This window comes from Kogia breviceps, chromosome 19, assembly GCF_026419965.1.
Source record: "Kogia breviceps isolate mKogBre1 chromosome 19, mKogBre1 haplotype 1, whole genome shotgun sequence".
Taxonomy (NCBI): domain Eukaryota; kingdom Metazoa; phylum Chordata; class Mammalia; order Artiodactyla; family Physeteridae; genus Kogia; species Kogia breviceps.
In genome coordinates this window covers 47065616-47079107 of record NC_081328.1, presented here as the reverse complement: position 1 = coordinate 47079107, position 13492 = coordinate 47065616, and the positions used below count along the sequence as shown (strand labels likewise).

General features: G+C 52.3%; 1 protein-coding gene across 3 annotated transcripts in view; it reads left to right on the top strand.

Moving 5' to 3' along the window:
• RPTOR (regulatory associated protein of MTOR complex 1) overlaps positions 1 to 13492 on the top strand; it is a 337818-nt gene that overhangs the window by 257066 nt on the left and 67260 nt on the right. For all 3 annotated transcript variants that reach the window (XM_059048339.2, XM_059048338.2, XM_067021425.1), the window contains 3 exons: positions 1808 to 1909; positions 9288 to 9371; positions 10615 to 10725. In XM_059048339.2, the coding sequence (XP_058904322.1) occupies positions 1808 to 1909; positions 9288 to 9371; positions 10615 to 10725 (297 nt within the window). The remainder of the gene's footprint in view (positions 1 to 1807; positions 1910 to 9287; positions 9372 to 10614; positions 10726 to 13492) is intronic.

Here is a 13492-nt window from a genome sequence, read left to right as displayed (position 1 = left end):
AGCTACACTGACTTCTTTACAAGCGGCACCATGGCTCTGACCACCAGGCCCCTCTGTAGAGGATGCGGTGGGAACACACCTGGTCTGGCTCGCAGCTGTGCTGGAGCCCTGCCCACGGCTTGGAGTCCTCTATGCGCACACTTCCACACGTGCAGGAACCTGGGGTCACAGCCCGCATCCCTGCCTTCCCACCCACCCTTCCTTACACAGACACCCGCTTTCCCCTGGGGAGACAGAGAGGAGTGGGCCGGAGGCAGAGATTTGGAATTCTTTCTATCTGGAGCTCAGGGACAGCAGAGCTGCGTATTAAGTGGAAATGCCTATGTAAGACAGAAAACCCAGCAGTCCTAACTGCTTGGTCTCTCAGTTCCCAGACCTCCTCTGACAGCCTGGGCCCCCTCCTACCTGAGCCACTACTTCTTCAGTTTCCCTCGTCCTCATCATCTCCACGAAAGGCATCCCCTCCGCAGTCCCTGCGCGAGGACAAGCCACCCTCCGCACCCCCACCGCCAGGCTGGGGAAGCCCACTGTGACCTGCTGCGGTCACTACCCTCCAGGGGCCTTAAATGCTGCCCGGCGTGCTGTCCGGACACATCTCCTACATTCCTTTCCGTCCCCTCTCCGCTCGCTCTCCCCTCCAACCACAGCACCTCCTTTTCCCACCTCGCTGAGAGACAGGAGGGATAGAGGGATCCTCTGTCAGTCCTGCCACATTGGCCCTTGTCTGTAAGTCCTGCCATCCGGGCCCGTCTGTGTTGCATCTCCCGCTACCAGCAGTGCTGCCCCCAACCTGTGCTCCAGGCGTCCACTCGCCAAGGCCCTCGCCCAGCACCTCCCTCCTTCATCAGCAGTTTCCCCCTCTTACAAACGCGCCCTTATTCCCCCACCTTAAAAAAGAAATTCCTAGTCACGTGATCCCATCTGATTTCTGGCCCCACCCCATGTCTCTCCTTCCCCTTTGCAGCCAGATTCCTACAAAGAACTGTCTATTCTTGAGTCTTTGAATCATCTTTTCTTCTGTTTGAACCCAGTCCGGTTGTGCTTCTGCCCACTACCAGGGCCCTCCTGTTACATCCTTAATGGTCTCCAGGGCCCTCCTTGTCACCATCAGCTCTGGACCTTGGTCATGCCTGACGCTCTGCAGTCATGGAAGGTGCTGACCATGTCCTCCCCTAAAACACTCCTCCCTGGCATCCTGGCCACCACCCACTCCTGATCCCCCTCTGCTGGCCTTGCCCTTGTGTCTCCACCTCCTTGGCCTCTCACTCTCGGGGGCCTCCAGGGCTCAGCCCAGGGTCCCCTCTGTTTCTCACTTAACTTTAAACTAGATCTGTCTCTCCAGCCCAGACCCGTCTCCTGGACAGCGGGCTCATGTAGGCCATCGTCCCCCTGATGTCTCAGTCGGGTGTCCAGTAGGTACCTTAAACTCAGCGTGTCCAAGCTGAGTTCCCCTCGTGCTCCTCCCAAACGTGCTCCTCTTTCAGCATTCCCGCCTCAGGTCTTGGGACCCCGCTTCCAGGTGTTTAGGCCCAAGCCCCGGCATTAACCTTACTGCAACCCTCTCTTACCCACACCCAGTCTGTCCGTGCAGCCGCTGGCTCTGCCGTATGAAACGTCCTGGTCTGACCATGTCTCACCACCTCCTCTGCTATGGCCCGGCCCTGTGTCCCCTCACCTGGATGGTGGTCGCCGAGTGGAGTCCGGGCCTCACAAAGACACACGGCTGAATCGATGGTGGGGGCGGTGTGTAAAGGCAGAGCCAGGTGAAGAAGGAGAGCCCCTGGCTAACCCTCTGCTCGTCCCACAGCACAGCCCCTTCTTTGCTGAGCAGCTGACCGCCTTCCAGGTGTGGCTCACGATGGGCGTGGAGAACAGGAACCCACCTGAGCAGCTTCCCATTGTCTTACAGGTGAGTGTCTCCAGGTGAGCCAGATTGATGAGGGAGCTAGAAAACCCCTCAGCCACCCGGGATGGGACTAGTTTATTGGGGCTGAGTGCGCTGGTGTGTGACAGCCCTCCTGCTTTGGAGCTAATGCCCCCTTGCCTCCCGGGCTCACCTGGCGAGGTCACTGAAGCCTCTCCCCCGCAGTTAAACACTGACCTGGTCTGTCACCAGCTGCCCTCCCCTCTCCCCCCAGTGCTGCTGCCAGCGAGCTCCGTTCCAGCACGGCTCTGGCATCAGTGGCCCTTCTCTGTGGAAGGACATGAGATGCAAATCAACTGCGGAGAAAATGGGAGAGCCTGAGCAAATTACACACGCAGGTCGTGGGCCCCACTCCCGGCACCTGTGGGTTGCTCACTTCCAGGGGGCTGTGCCCCGCGGTAGCTGTGGGCTGTTGCACTCTCTGGCTGTGCTGTCAAGCGTAGTCACCCGTGTGGCCTGTGTCAGCGTTTACGTGGCACCTGGTGCCCCATGAGTGGTTTGGGAGATCAGTTCTGTGGGTCTCACCCAGCTAACTTTTGGGTAATGAGATGACAAAATACCAAAATTCGTCACAGGCAAGAAGTTTAGCAAGTTTTCACAGAACTTTCGTTTCAATTAATGTATATTTATGGGGCAGGTGTAGGGACCAGGTCATGACATAAGCAAAGCTGTTTTGCTCTGAGACAGTGTCAAATGAGATTTAAAACCACTGTCAGTGTAGACACCAAGCCCTAATAATTCACTTTAGGCCCTGGAAGAGATTGTGTACAGTGGGAATGGGGCAGTTGAACTTGGCTGAGAACTGTGGACGGTTGTGGGAGGGGCCGTGCCCGCAGCAGGAGGGGGTGGGCATTTACATCCGTGTCCAGTTAGGAAGTGGGGTCTTAAATTCGGAGAGCTGGCTGGGAAGACCATCACCTTCCCCCCAGAAAGCTGATTAGGTTGCTTTGCCTCACCTGCCCGAGGACGAGGCCTTGCCTCCCCCCAGGAGGGCCCCACTTTCTCACCAGGCTGCTGACCATGTCTCGCAGAAGTACCATTCATCTTCACTGGGCCAGATGCGCTCTCTGAGCGGCTCCCGCCGCCGAGGACAGTTTGAAAAATAGGTGAACGGCTGATCCCTGTCCCACCTGGAGCGTGGCGGGCCCCCTCCCTGCGTGGTCTGCTCTCCCGCTCTGTGCTGACCGCATGGTAGGCTGGGAAGGTGCCTGCAACAGAACTGAGGTCTCATCTGGCTCAGGACTGTGTGCCGGGACCCAGGCGGCGGAGCGGTGGGAGCAGTTTGTGCAGTTGTGGAAATGCCACCACACAGCCTTGTCCTCGTGGCTTGATAATTACGTGGGCACAGGGTGTTGGCCAGGATCCTTCCCTGGAGATATTTTGGTGCTTTTCCTGTCTTATGACTGCTTATTTTCTGACATTGTGAAAAGAATGCAGAAATTATTAGTACTCCTCATGTGTGTTTCTAGATTAGTTTGACTATCTTTAGTTTGCAAGGTGAGCAATAAACAAATTTTCAAAACGAAACAAAACAAAAAGCAACGATAACAACACAACAAAGAAAACTCGCCATTTGGCAGGAGCCCACGAGTTCTCATGCAGCGAGTGGAGGGCCGGCAGCAGGGCTGTGGGACAGCAGTGGCCGCTTGGTTGCTGTGCTCCCCAGCTCCCGGGGTCATCTGAATTTCAAGAGAGGAGACTGGCCAGCCTCCACTGACCTTCCTATTATTTCAATAATGTGATAGATAAAATCGGTCCTTTCCAAGCAGGGGCACGATGCCCAGCACTGAATCCTGCCTGGCAAACAATCCTGTTGTAAATGGCCTCCTATTGACTTTTCCTTTAATGTCCCATTTACAACCCACACGCCCTCAGGGAAAGAGAAGACCCAACTTCCTGATGCCAAAATGAGGGAATGACTCTGAAAGAAAAGAAAGGGGCATCTTCTGTGCGATCTTTCAGACGAACATAAACCATAAGTTCCTCATCATTCTGATGGGGAGTCTGTCTGGGCTGTGTCCCACGTGGATCAGTGCAGGAACCTGTACTTAACAAGAAAACCCAACACAATGCAAAGGAGGGCTTGCTTCATTTGGGGTAGCCCGCGGTGTTGGCTTCTTTCTCATTAATTCAGTTATTTTGCCAGAACCTGGGCCCCATTATCCATAAATTATCCCCAGTGCCTTGGCGAGTCAGGAAGTGTTGCTGAAGGGAAAGAGAATTTTAATACAGAGACGTCACAGCTTTTCCAATCCCTGCTACTTTTTCCACTGCCTGCTACTTTTTCCACTGCCAGAGAGCGTTTTCTCCCTCTGAAAACTGAGAGGCATTAACTGAGGACCATTGGGGTAAAATGAACTGTCTCCTTGGGCCGATTTGCAGCCTCTCGTGTAGATGTAAGCATGAATGTACACTTTTCCTGACCAGTCCTGATGTCCTTTTTCACCTTTTAAAAATACAAATCGGGCTTCCCTGGTGGCGCAGTGGTTGAGAGTCCGCCTGCCGATGCAGGGGATGCGGGTTCGTGCCCCAGTCCGGGAGGATCCCGCGTGCTGCGGAGCGGCTGGGCCCATGAGCCATCGCCACTGAGCCTGCGCGTCCAGAGCCTGTGCTCCGCAACGGGAGAGGCCACAGCAGTGAGAGGCCCGCGTACCGCAAAAAAAACGAAACAAAAAAATCAACAGAAAGGTTGGGAAGGAAGATTCTTGAGCCCTGCCACACTGCAAGGCCTGGCCCTGTGGTCCCCTGGTCTGGTGGCCCTGCCTGGACTCAGCATTACTGTCTGCACTCCCTCAGTGGCCCATGTGCAAAGAAGCCCCAGGCAGAGAAGGAGGAATCAATGTTGTGGAAAAGAGAGGGAAGAGAGAAATTTTACAGGATTCCGTGATAGTACCTTTACACAGATACTACAAGTCAGTGTGGGCATTTCATTAGGAAACCCTGTTTGCTTTCATGGCATCATTTTATTTACAAATAGAATTTTTGGTCTGAAAGTACAGGATTATTATTAGGTGGCATCAGAATAATAACTGGGATGTTATCATTACACATATTATATTCATCGGTGGCTCCAGAATCTCTGATCATCAGATTCCTGGGTCCACCAGGCCGGGACTGGAGCTTGAGAACCTGGTTTTTAAGAAGCAGCTCTATCCAGCAGCCTCAGCGCAGAAGCCTGAGTGCATTTTTTGTGCACAAGGCAAATGAAAGGTTGTTGCCCTAGCAGCTCTGTTTTAGTTTGGGTATTTATTTGTATCTCCATGATTAATCTTCAGTTTGGGTTGCCACAGACAGAAAGAAATCCCAGTAACTCATTTAGTTCACCAACATTTATCTCTGTAATTTCCCCGGGGCCTGAGGCACACTGAAACAGGAAATTTTTTTTTTTTTAAGTACAAACAAACAAAAGCCAGTCCTTTTTAAAAAAAGTAATTTTAATTTATGTTGGGCCTCAATTTTTTTTAATGTAAATCAACAGAAGGAATCGGAGGTAGCGGTAACATTTAGAAAAACCAATACTTGACATTTTCCCTAGGACTTGTTATTGATGCTGTTTATTTTCCAATGGAACATCAATACCCACAGCACAAAACCCTGCATTGCTGAGGGTCTTGAGTCTCTGAGACAAGTGGGCTGTCTGTTGATGCTTTCATGTGTGTTTCGTCAACACAGACAACAGAGTCAGGAAAGATCGCATTGCAGTAGTGATGGTGATGGTTTCCCTGTTACTTTTGCCATCAGTAAATAAGACGCTGTAATGGAGACCTCTTACTGCTGGTCAGTGCACATGAGAAACAAGCAATGCGAACTACGCGAACTGCTACGCGTGGTTAGGTTTCTTGGCCCAAGTTGCCGTTTCTTCCCCTGCAAAGTGCTCTGCTATTTACTTGAAAACACAGAGCTTTATTCACATTGACAGTGTTTTAAATAACAAAGGGAATCAGTAAATAGAATCTTTACAAGTGTTAGATGTGTTTGATGTCTTTGATTTTTGAGGAATTAACCTGCTTTCACAAACCTAGTAAATGTAAGGTTCTGCTTGCCCTGGATCTCTAGAGACTTGAACCTCCGGCAGTTCCATTTTCTTTAAAAACAAATACCGTATGCTAACACATGTATATGGAATCTAAGAAAAAAAAAAAAAAAAAAAAAGGTCATGAAGAACCTAGGGGTAAGACGGGAATAAAGACACAGACCTACTAGAGAATGGACATGAGGATATAGGGAGGGGGAAGGGTAAGCTGTGACAAAGTGAGAGAGTGGCATGGACATATATATACACTACCAAATGTAAAATAGATAGCTAGTGGGAAGCAGCCGCATAGCACAGGGAGATCAGCTCGGTGGCTTGTGACCACCTAGAGGGGTGGGATAGGGAGGGTGGGAGAGAGGGAGACGCAAGAGGGAAGAGATATGGGAACATATGTATATGTATAACTGATTCACTTTGTTGTAAAGCAGAAACTAGCACACCATTGTACAGCAATTATACTCCAATAAAGATGTTAAAAACCAAAACAAATAGGGAATTCTTTGGTGGTCCAGTGGTTAGGACTCAGCACTTTCACTGCCAGGGCCCAGGTTCAATCCCTGGTGGTGGAACTAATATCTCACAAGCTGCACAGCAATAAATAAATAAATAGTCAATCAAATCGCTTCTGAGAGATGGAGACATCCTGTAGCTGGATGCTGACACCAAGACTAACATTCATCACACCCCTCATACCAGACCGCGTTGTACCAGACAGGCTGCATCTCATTTGATTCTGAAAATAAGCCCAAGTCACATGTTATCTCTACTCTTCTTGATGAGGAAACTGAAGTGTCCAGAGGTTGTGATTTAAGCCACACTGTGAGGAAGTGAGATAGGTCAGCTTGACTCCAAAGCCCATGCCTTTCAGCCGTCTAACCTAGCCCTCCAGATCTGTCTTTCCGCTGCAGTGGCACATGATAACCCTTGAGTTAAACATGGGAAAGGGATCAGGCCCCGTTCAGATAGGCCCCTGTGAGCAGCCCCACATAACCTCTCCCAGCTTCTTGATTAGAGAACCTTCACTTCTCCAAACATAAAATGAACCACTCGATCATCCATCTCGAAATAGCGATGTGGAAACAGGCTCCAAACCAGTGGGAAATTACATTCCAGCAACTGAACCCAACCACCTCCGCTTCCCTGACCCCTGGGCTGCCCGCAGGCTGGGAACACCCGCTCTCGCCTCCTCTGCAGCCATGGGCCACGCGTGCACCTGGGGAAGCTCCCCAGCCTCCCCCCGTCCACCCGGGAACCCCTCCTCAGGAGCCTCCTGCTGCCGGCACCCCCTCTCCTCTTTCCACTCCCTCCAGCATCTCCTGCCACCTCCTCTCCCCCACCTGGTGACCCTCCCTGCTCCCCACCCTCCTCCCGCCAACCCGTATTCACCCCTCAGAGGGTAGCCCCTTGAACCACTGCTCTGGCTGTGCCATTTCCTCACCCCCGTTCAATCCCTACCCCACGGTCCACACCCCTGCAGCCAGAGGGTCCTCTTCATGAGTCCCACCACTGACCCTCACCTCCGGGAGCAGGTACACAGTTAAAACCTCCCTGCCTTCTCTCCCACCTCCCTCGCCGGTCTCTCTACTCAGCTTCCCCCTTGCAGACCACTCCGGGCTGGCTGGCCTGTCCTTCTGTTCTTTCCTCTTGCCTCATTCCGAATCTTCTCTTCCAGCGGCTCCTTTCCCTGACCCCTCTTCCCCCTCCTCCAGCAGGCTTTGTCGGTCACGCCCACCAGCTGTCTTGCAGTCTGTTTCTCACCATCAGTCATGGCCATGGTCAAGTCCACCCATCTCACCCCTCCATCCATCTTCCTGCCAGCCTACTGCCTGCAGCAGGCACATTGGACAAGTCTCTCTGCTGCTCTTCTTAGGAAAAGCTGAAGCCCTTAGCTTGGCCTGCAGGTCTGGCTGGTTCTGGAGCCTCCCCCGTCAGGCTGGCCACCTGCCCTTCCTTGGGGAAGGCCCACTTTCCCAACCCCTCTGCCTGGAACCGAGGAACCCCAAACATCGCCCACTGGGAGGGAGAGCTTTCAGACCCTCAGAGTAGGGAGTGGCCCCCAGCTGTCTGTTCGATGGTTATTGCAGTGTGGCTGCAGAATGTCTGTGTCTGGGCCAGGTGGTGATGGGAGGGGCCCTACTGTTCCCAGTTGCACCCAGCACCGCGCCCGCACACTCTGTTCATGTGACCTCTGGGTAAACATCGTGAGGGAAAACTCAATATAAATGACTCCATTAAAGTTTAAAGCTTTGATATAACACAGGAAAAAAGAGAAAAATACGTGGCAGGGGTCGCTGTTTTTAATTTACCAAGAATCCTTTCATATCAAAAAGAAAAAGCCAAACATTTAGGAAAATAAGGACATGCATGGCCAGTTTACTAGAGAAATAGCCTATTAACCTGTGAAAAAATATTCAACCTCACTTGTAATCAAAGAAATTCAGATTAAAAGAGCATTTTATTATTACCTATCATGTTGGCAAATAATAGTGTAACATGGGCTAATATTTTGCTGGTAGCTTTTAATTTGATATTTAATAGAACTCTTGTGGGTGGGTCTTGTGTTATGAATTATGAAATTAAGGTTCAGAGAAGTTATTTTCCCAAGGCCAAGTAGCCCGTGAGCACCGGAGCAAACATGTCCTGGTGCCCGGTATTCAGCCAAGGCTTGGTGGGCAGGTTGGTTCAGCTGGAGGGCAATCTGGTGATATAAGTGTGTATATGCTCTGACTCTGTAATTTTGCTTCTCAAGTTTATCCTAGGGGAAGGGGAAAAAAAGGTAAGTGTGCAGAGATCTACCTGGTAGGATTTTTATCACAGCATTGTTTACAATAGCAAAAATTTGATAGTAATGTAAGTATCTAGCAATGAGGAGATTGTTTAAATGAATTATACACATTTTCAGAAAAGAAGTTCAGTGCTGCCATTGGCAGCCATAATGGTCAGACGTATCTAGCTAGCTATGTAGAGTGAGAGTGAGGGTGGTGTATCATTTAGTCCGAAAGGAGATGAGAAACACAATAGTATCTTATCGAATTTAGAACAAACAGGGGACGTTGTACATAGAGAACAGTGTCTGGAAGTGGATAGACCAGTGTCATCAGTGGACATTTTCTTAAATGAGGTTATAAAGTGTCTGTTCTGGTAGTTCCTACAGCGTGCACATAGTTTATCTGTTCATGAAGAAATGGAGCATTCCCAGCCTGTGTAAAGCATGAGCCATAGAGAAAGGGGCACCTGCTGACCTGGGAGAACAGCCCTCGGGGATGCTCATCCTGGCTCCGTGTTGCGGGGCAGGGGTGTTGTGGTGACACCGCCTCTTCTCCCTTCCAGGTGCTGCTGAGCCAAGTGCACCGGCTGAGAGCCCTGGACCTGCTGGGAAGATTTCTGGACCTGGGTCCCTGGGCGGTGAGCCTGGTGCGTGCTTCCTGTGTCCGCAATGTGGGCCACGAGACTCCACGTCACTGTCTGACGAATCAAGGGACCTTGGCCGTGCGGCCGAGGATGACTGTGGGGGTGACCGTTAAGCCCACAAGTCCCCTGGGGACCTCACTGTTTGCACCTTCATTGTCACATTGTTGGGGGGCCCTTTCCCATCCTCTGTTAGGCTTCACCTTTGCAGGACAGGAAGTGTCCTTTAGGGACACTCTAGGGAGGGGCTCACCCCTGCCAGGCCAGGAAGCTGGCAGCCTCTGGGCTGAGTCCCCGGCCACACACGGCGTGTGTTCTCCTGGGAGAAGCCTGCGAAGCCTCACTCACCGTCCTTTCACTGTGGTTTTAGGCACAACTCTGAAACACTTTTCTATCATTCTATTCACAGAGAATAGAAACGGCCATTCAAAACACTGACAAAAATAGAGTCAAAAGTGATCCATTTTTTCAACACATAAATCACCAGGGAGGGAGATCAAGTGGGACCTAGAGATAAAAGGGGATTCAGGAGACCCACCACCAGGTGCAGGGTCTGGACCTTATAGGGCTCTATTTGCAAATGAAAGTTTGAAAGTTAAAATTTGAAAAATTAATATTCATGAAACAATTAGAAATTTTACATGAACTGAATACTTTATGTTATTAAACAATAATTGTTGAGACTTCCCTGGCAGTCCAGTGGTTAAGACTCCTTGCTTCCAATGCAGGGGGTGCAAGTTCAATCCCTGGTCAGGGGACTAAGATCCCGCATGCGGTGCAGCACAGCCAAAAAAAAAGAATAATTGTAATTGTTCATTTTTTTAGGTGTGGTAGTGGTATGTGGTCATGTTTTCATAAAAGAGACCTTATTTTTTAGAAATAAACACTTAAGTGTTTACAAATGACACAATGTGATACCTAAGACGTGCTTCAGAACATTCAGGAAAGGACTGTGGGTAGGGCCAGCCAGAATGCACGAGCAGTACTTGCTAGCCCTCTTACACTCTCAGGTGCCAGCAGGGAGGCCGTATGTAGCTCACCACAGGTAGACTCAGGTGGAGGCCTGGCGTGTCTCTTACCTTGTGAGCTGCGTGAGCTCATGCAGCCCAAGCAGGCAGGCCTGGGTCGCTTCCAGGAGAAGGACTGGAGGTGAGGGAGGCACAACCCTTCCCCGTGCAGCTCCGTTAGTGCTGAGGACGCCATGCGCTCTGGTCCCTCCGGCGCGGGTCTGACGTGCTCTCTCTCGCAGGCCTTGTCTGTGGGTATTTTCCCCTACGTGCTGAAGCTGCTCCAGAGCTCAGCCAGGGAGCTGCGGCCTCTCCTTGTCTTCATCTGGGCCAAGATCCTCGCCGTGGACAGTGTGAGTAATGTCTGTCCCCACCACCTCCCCACAGGAGAGCTGCTGAGAGTAGGGCGGGGGGCCCGGCCCCACTGTCCATTCTCCCTCTTCCCGGCCTCACGCCTTCCATGGCCTCCCTCCCTCCCAGGAAAGGCTGTGCTTCCCCTGGGGCCAGTCCTGGTCTGTCACGCTGGCCCTCGGCTCAACTGTTGTCTCTTGTGCGCTGCCCCCTCCTCACCCACAACCACCCCTCCAGCCAGCGAATGACCCTGCCCGCTTCCTTCTTGACGCTCGGCCCCGCCTCACCCCATCAGTCTCCTGTCTCCAGCCAGTGCTTTCCCTCCCCAACCCTGACCCTGGGAACAGTCCCGTGGAGGTCCATGCTGTCACCTGTAAGGCTCAGGCCGCGGCACTAACGGTCATTTCTCAGCCATGACAGCCCAGCCCACGTCTCCAGCTCAGCTCCCAGTAGGCACCTCCCCACCCCTGTCCTCATGCCTGTGGGTCTGCAGTCACATGTCCACTGCTCGAAGTCCTAGGCAAGGCCCTGTACTCAGAACTTTGCTGAAGGCCATAGGTGTCGCAGAGCTCAGCCATCCCTGCCCTCGACACTGTCCATTGGGGACAAAACCCTCTGCTATGAGGCTGAATCCACACACATGCCTGGCATGAGGGTGACTCTTCAAAGAGTGGAGAAATCTTGTGGGTGGGGCTGTATTTGTGTGCCTCAGTGTAGAGGAGATTATAACCCAGGTGGCAGGGGGCCACCGAAGCCGCTGCTGCAGGAATTCACGCCCAGAGGGAGGGGTGAGGGTGGCCGGAAGGTGGGGGCTGCTGGACAGGAAGGGCCAGGGTAGGGGACGCACAGGTAACAGGAGGGCCAGGTGGGTGTGGAGAACAAATGGTTCTCGAGTTTGAACCTGTGTGGGTCATGGGCCGGCTGTGTCAGTGACAGAGGGGCACGGAGCGGGGAGGTGTGGTGAGGGGAATGCTCAGGGGACCACTGGTGATGGGGCCTCATGGCCTGGGAGATGGAGACTAGGGCCCTCATCTAACCCGATGACGATGGCAGGCAAGTCCTGAAGGGGAAATGTGACACAAAGGCCCAGTGGGCTGAGGGCTGAGCTTCGGGGTCTGCTCTTCGGGGGACGGAGAAGGGAGGGTGGAAGGAGGTTGTCAGAGAGGGGAAGGCTGGGAAGTCTGATAACAGAACATAAAGAAGGAGGCTCCGGAACAAGGGAGAGCGCTGGGAGCAGGACAGAGACCCTCAAAGTGGCTGCCGCACTTGACAGTCAGGCTTTAGAAGTGCATGGGGGGGTTAGAAATGGGGGCTTAGGAGGAAGGACGGGGTGCGGCCCCCAGCTTGCTTGAGGGGTTTGTAAGTGGGGAGACGAGTTGGCATCAGTTGTTGGGTTTGCTTGCTTGTTTTGAAGGAATGGTGACTTAAATGGTCTCTAGTTGGGAGAAAAGAATCAGCAGAGAAACAACCATACGTCTAATTGGACTTTGACCTGCCCGCTGTGTACATGTGCGTGTGCACGCGTGTGTGTATCTGGGTGATGCCCCGTGGCAGGGGCTCTCATGTGAAGATTCTCTTAGTTCTTGCATCAACTTCATGCTATAAGTGTGGTTTTGTAGATTATTTGCAGATAAGAAAATGCTCATTTAAGGAGCTGCCCAGGAGCCCATAGCAAACCTGTAACAATTTGCTGTGAGCTGAGTGGAGCCCTTTCCACCCACAGGAAAGGGGGATCAGCAGAGCCACAGAGAAGGAGGGCAGGAAGCAAGGGCATCACCATGCAAAGGGGGAGACCATTCTCTGCTCTGCAAGGGGTAAAAGGAGAGAGTAGGGGACCTCAGCTCAGAGTGTCAGCCCCTCCTTCCTGTTCAGGACCCCTGTGCCATTGAGATAGCCCTGCAGGCCGCTCGCTACCTGGGGCTATTTTCAGCTCACACACCGCAGGACTCCCACTCCCTAGCACCGGTGGGCCTGGAGGTGACAAATGCGTCAGGCAGATCCGGCCACCTGGTCCTGTCCCTACCACCTTCGTGCATCAGTCCTGCACGCTGCCGCCCGAAACCACTCACATGACCCTCTTTGCTCCAGGCCCCTAAGAGCCATGCCTGCCCACTCAGTGAGCCTCTGACCTGGCTCCCCACGGATCTGGGTCCTCCTCTCTTATCTGGGCTCTGCGCAGCTGCTGAGACCACTTCCCCACGCCGTGGCAGCTGGAGCTTTGCTGTGAGGGGGCTAAAAATGGGTAACGGTTGCATGAGACTGTGAGTGTCGCGGGGGCATCCCCAAAGAAGGTGTCATAGCCTGTGTGCCTCTAGGGAGAAGGCCGTCTTTCATTATGTTGGGTTGCGTTGGGGTTGGTGACTGGAGTCATCTTGTGAAGCAGCCTTGTTGGTCTCCTGGTTCTGAGAGGTGGCCTGTCGGCTCCCGGGGCATTTCTATACAGACAGTCATGTGGACTCTCTCTCAGCCCTGCAGTTTCGCTCATTTTCCTGGTCTAGCAGTACTGACTGGGAGGCTGCGATCAATACACCCTTGCATGTTCCTGATTTTAATGCTCGTCTTGATGCTGGGAACAGCCTCCATCCTCCTCAGTGCATCCAAGTCTGACCTTGATCTCAGTTCAGCCTTGGCCCTTTTTGGACCCAGTGCCCTGCTGTGTCCAGTCAATGTCCTATTGCTTGTCTGCTCTGAAATGATGGCCAAAATATTCTATATTTCAACAAACCCATTGAACTAACTTTGGATAAACAGTGACTTTAAAAGACCGGC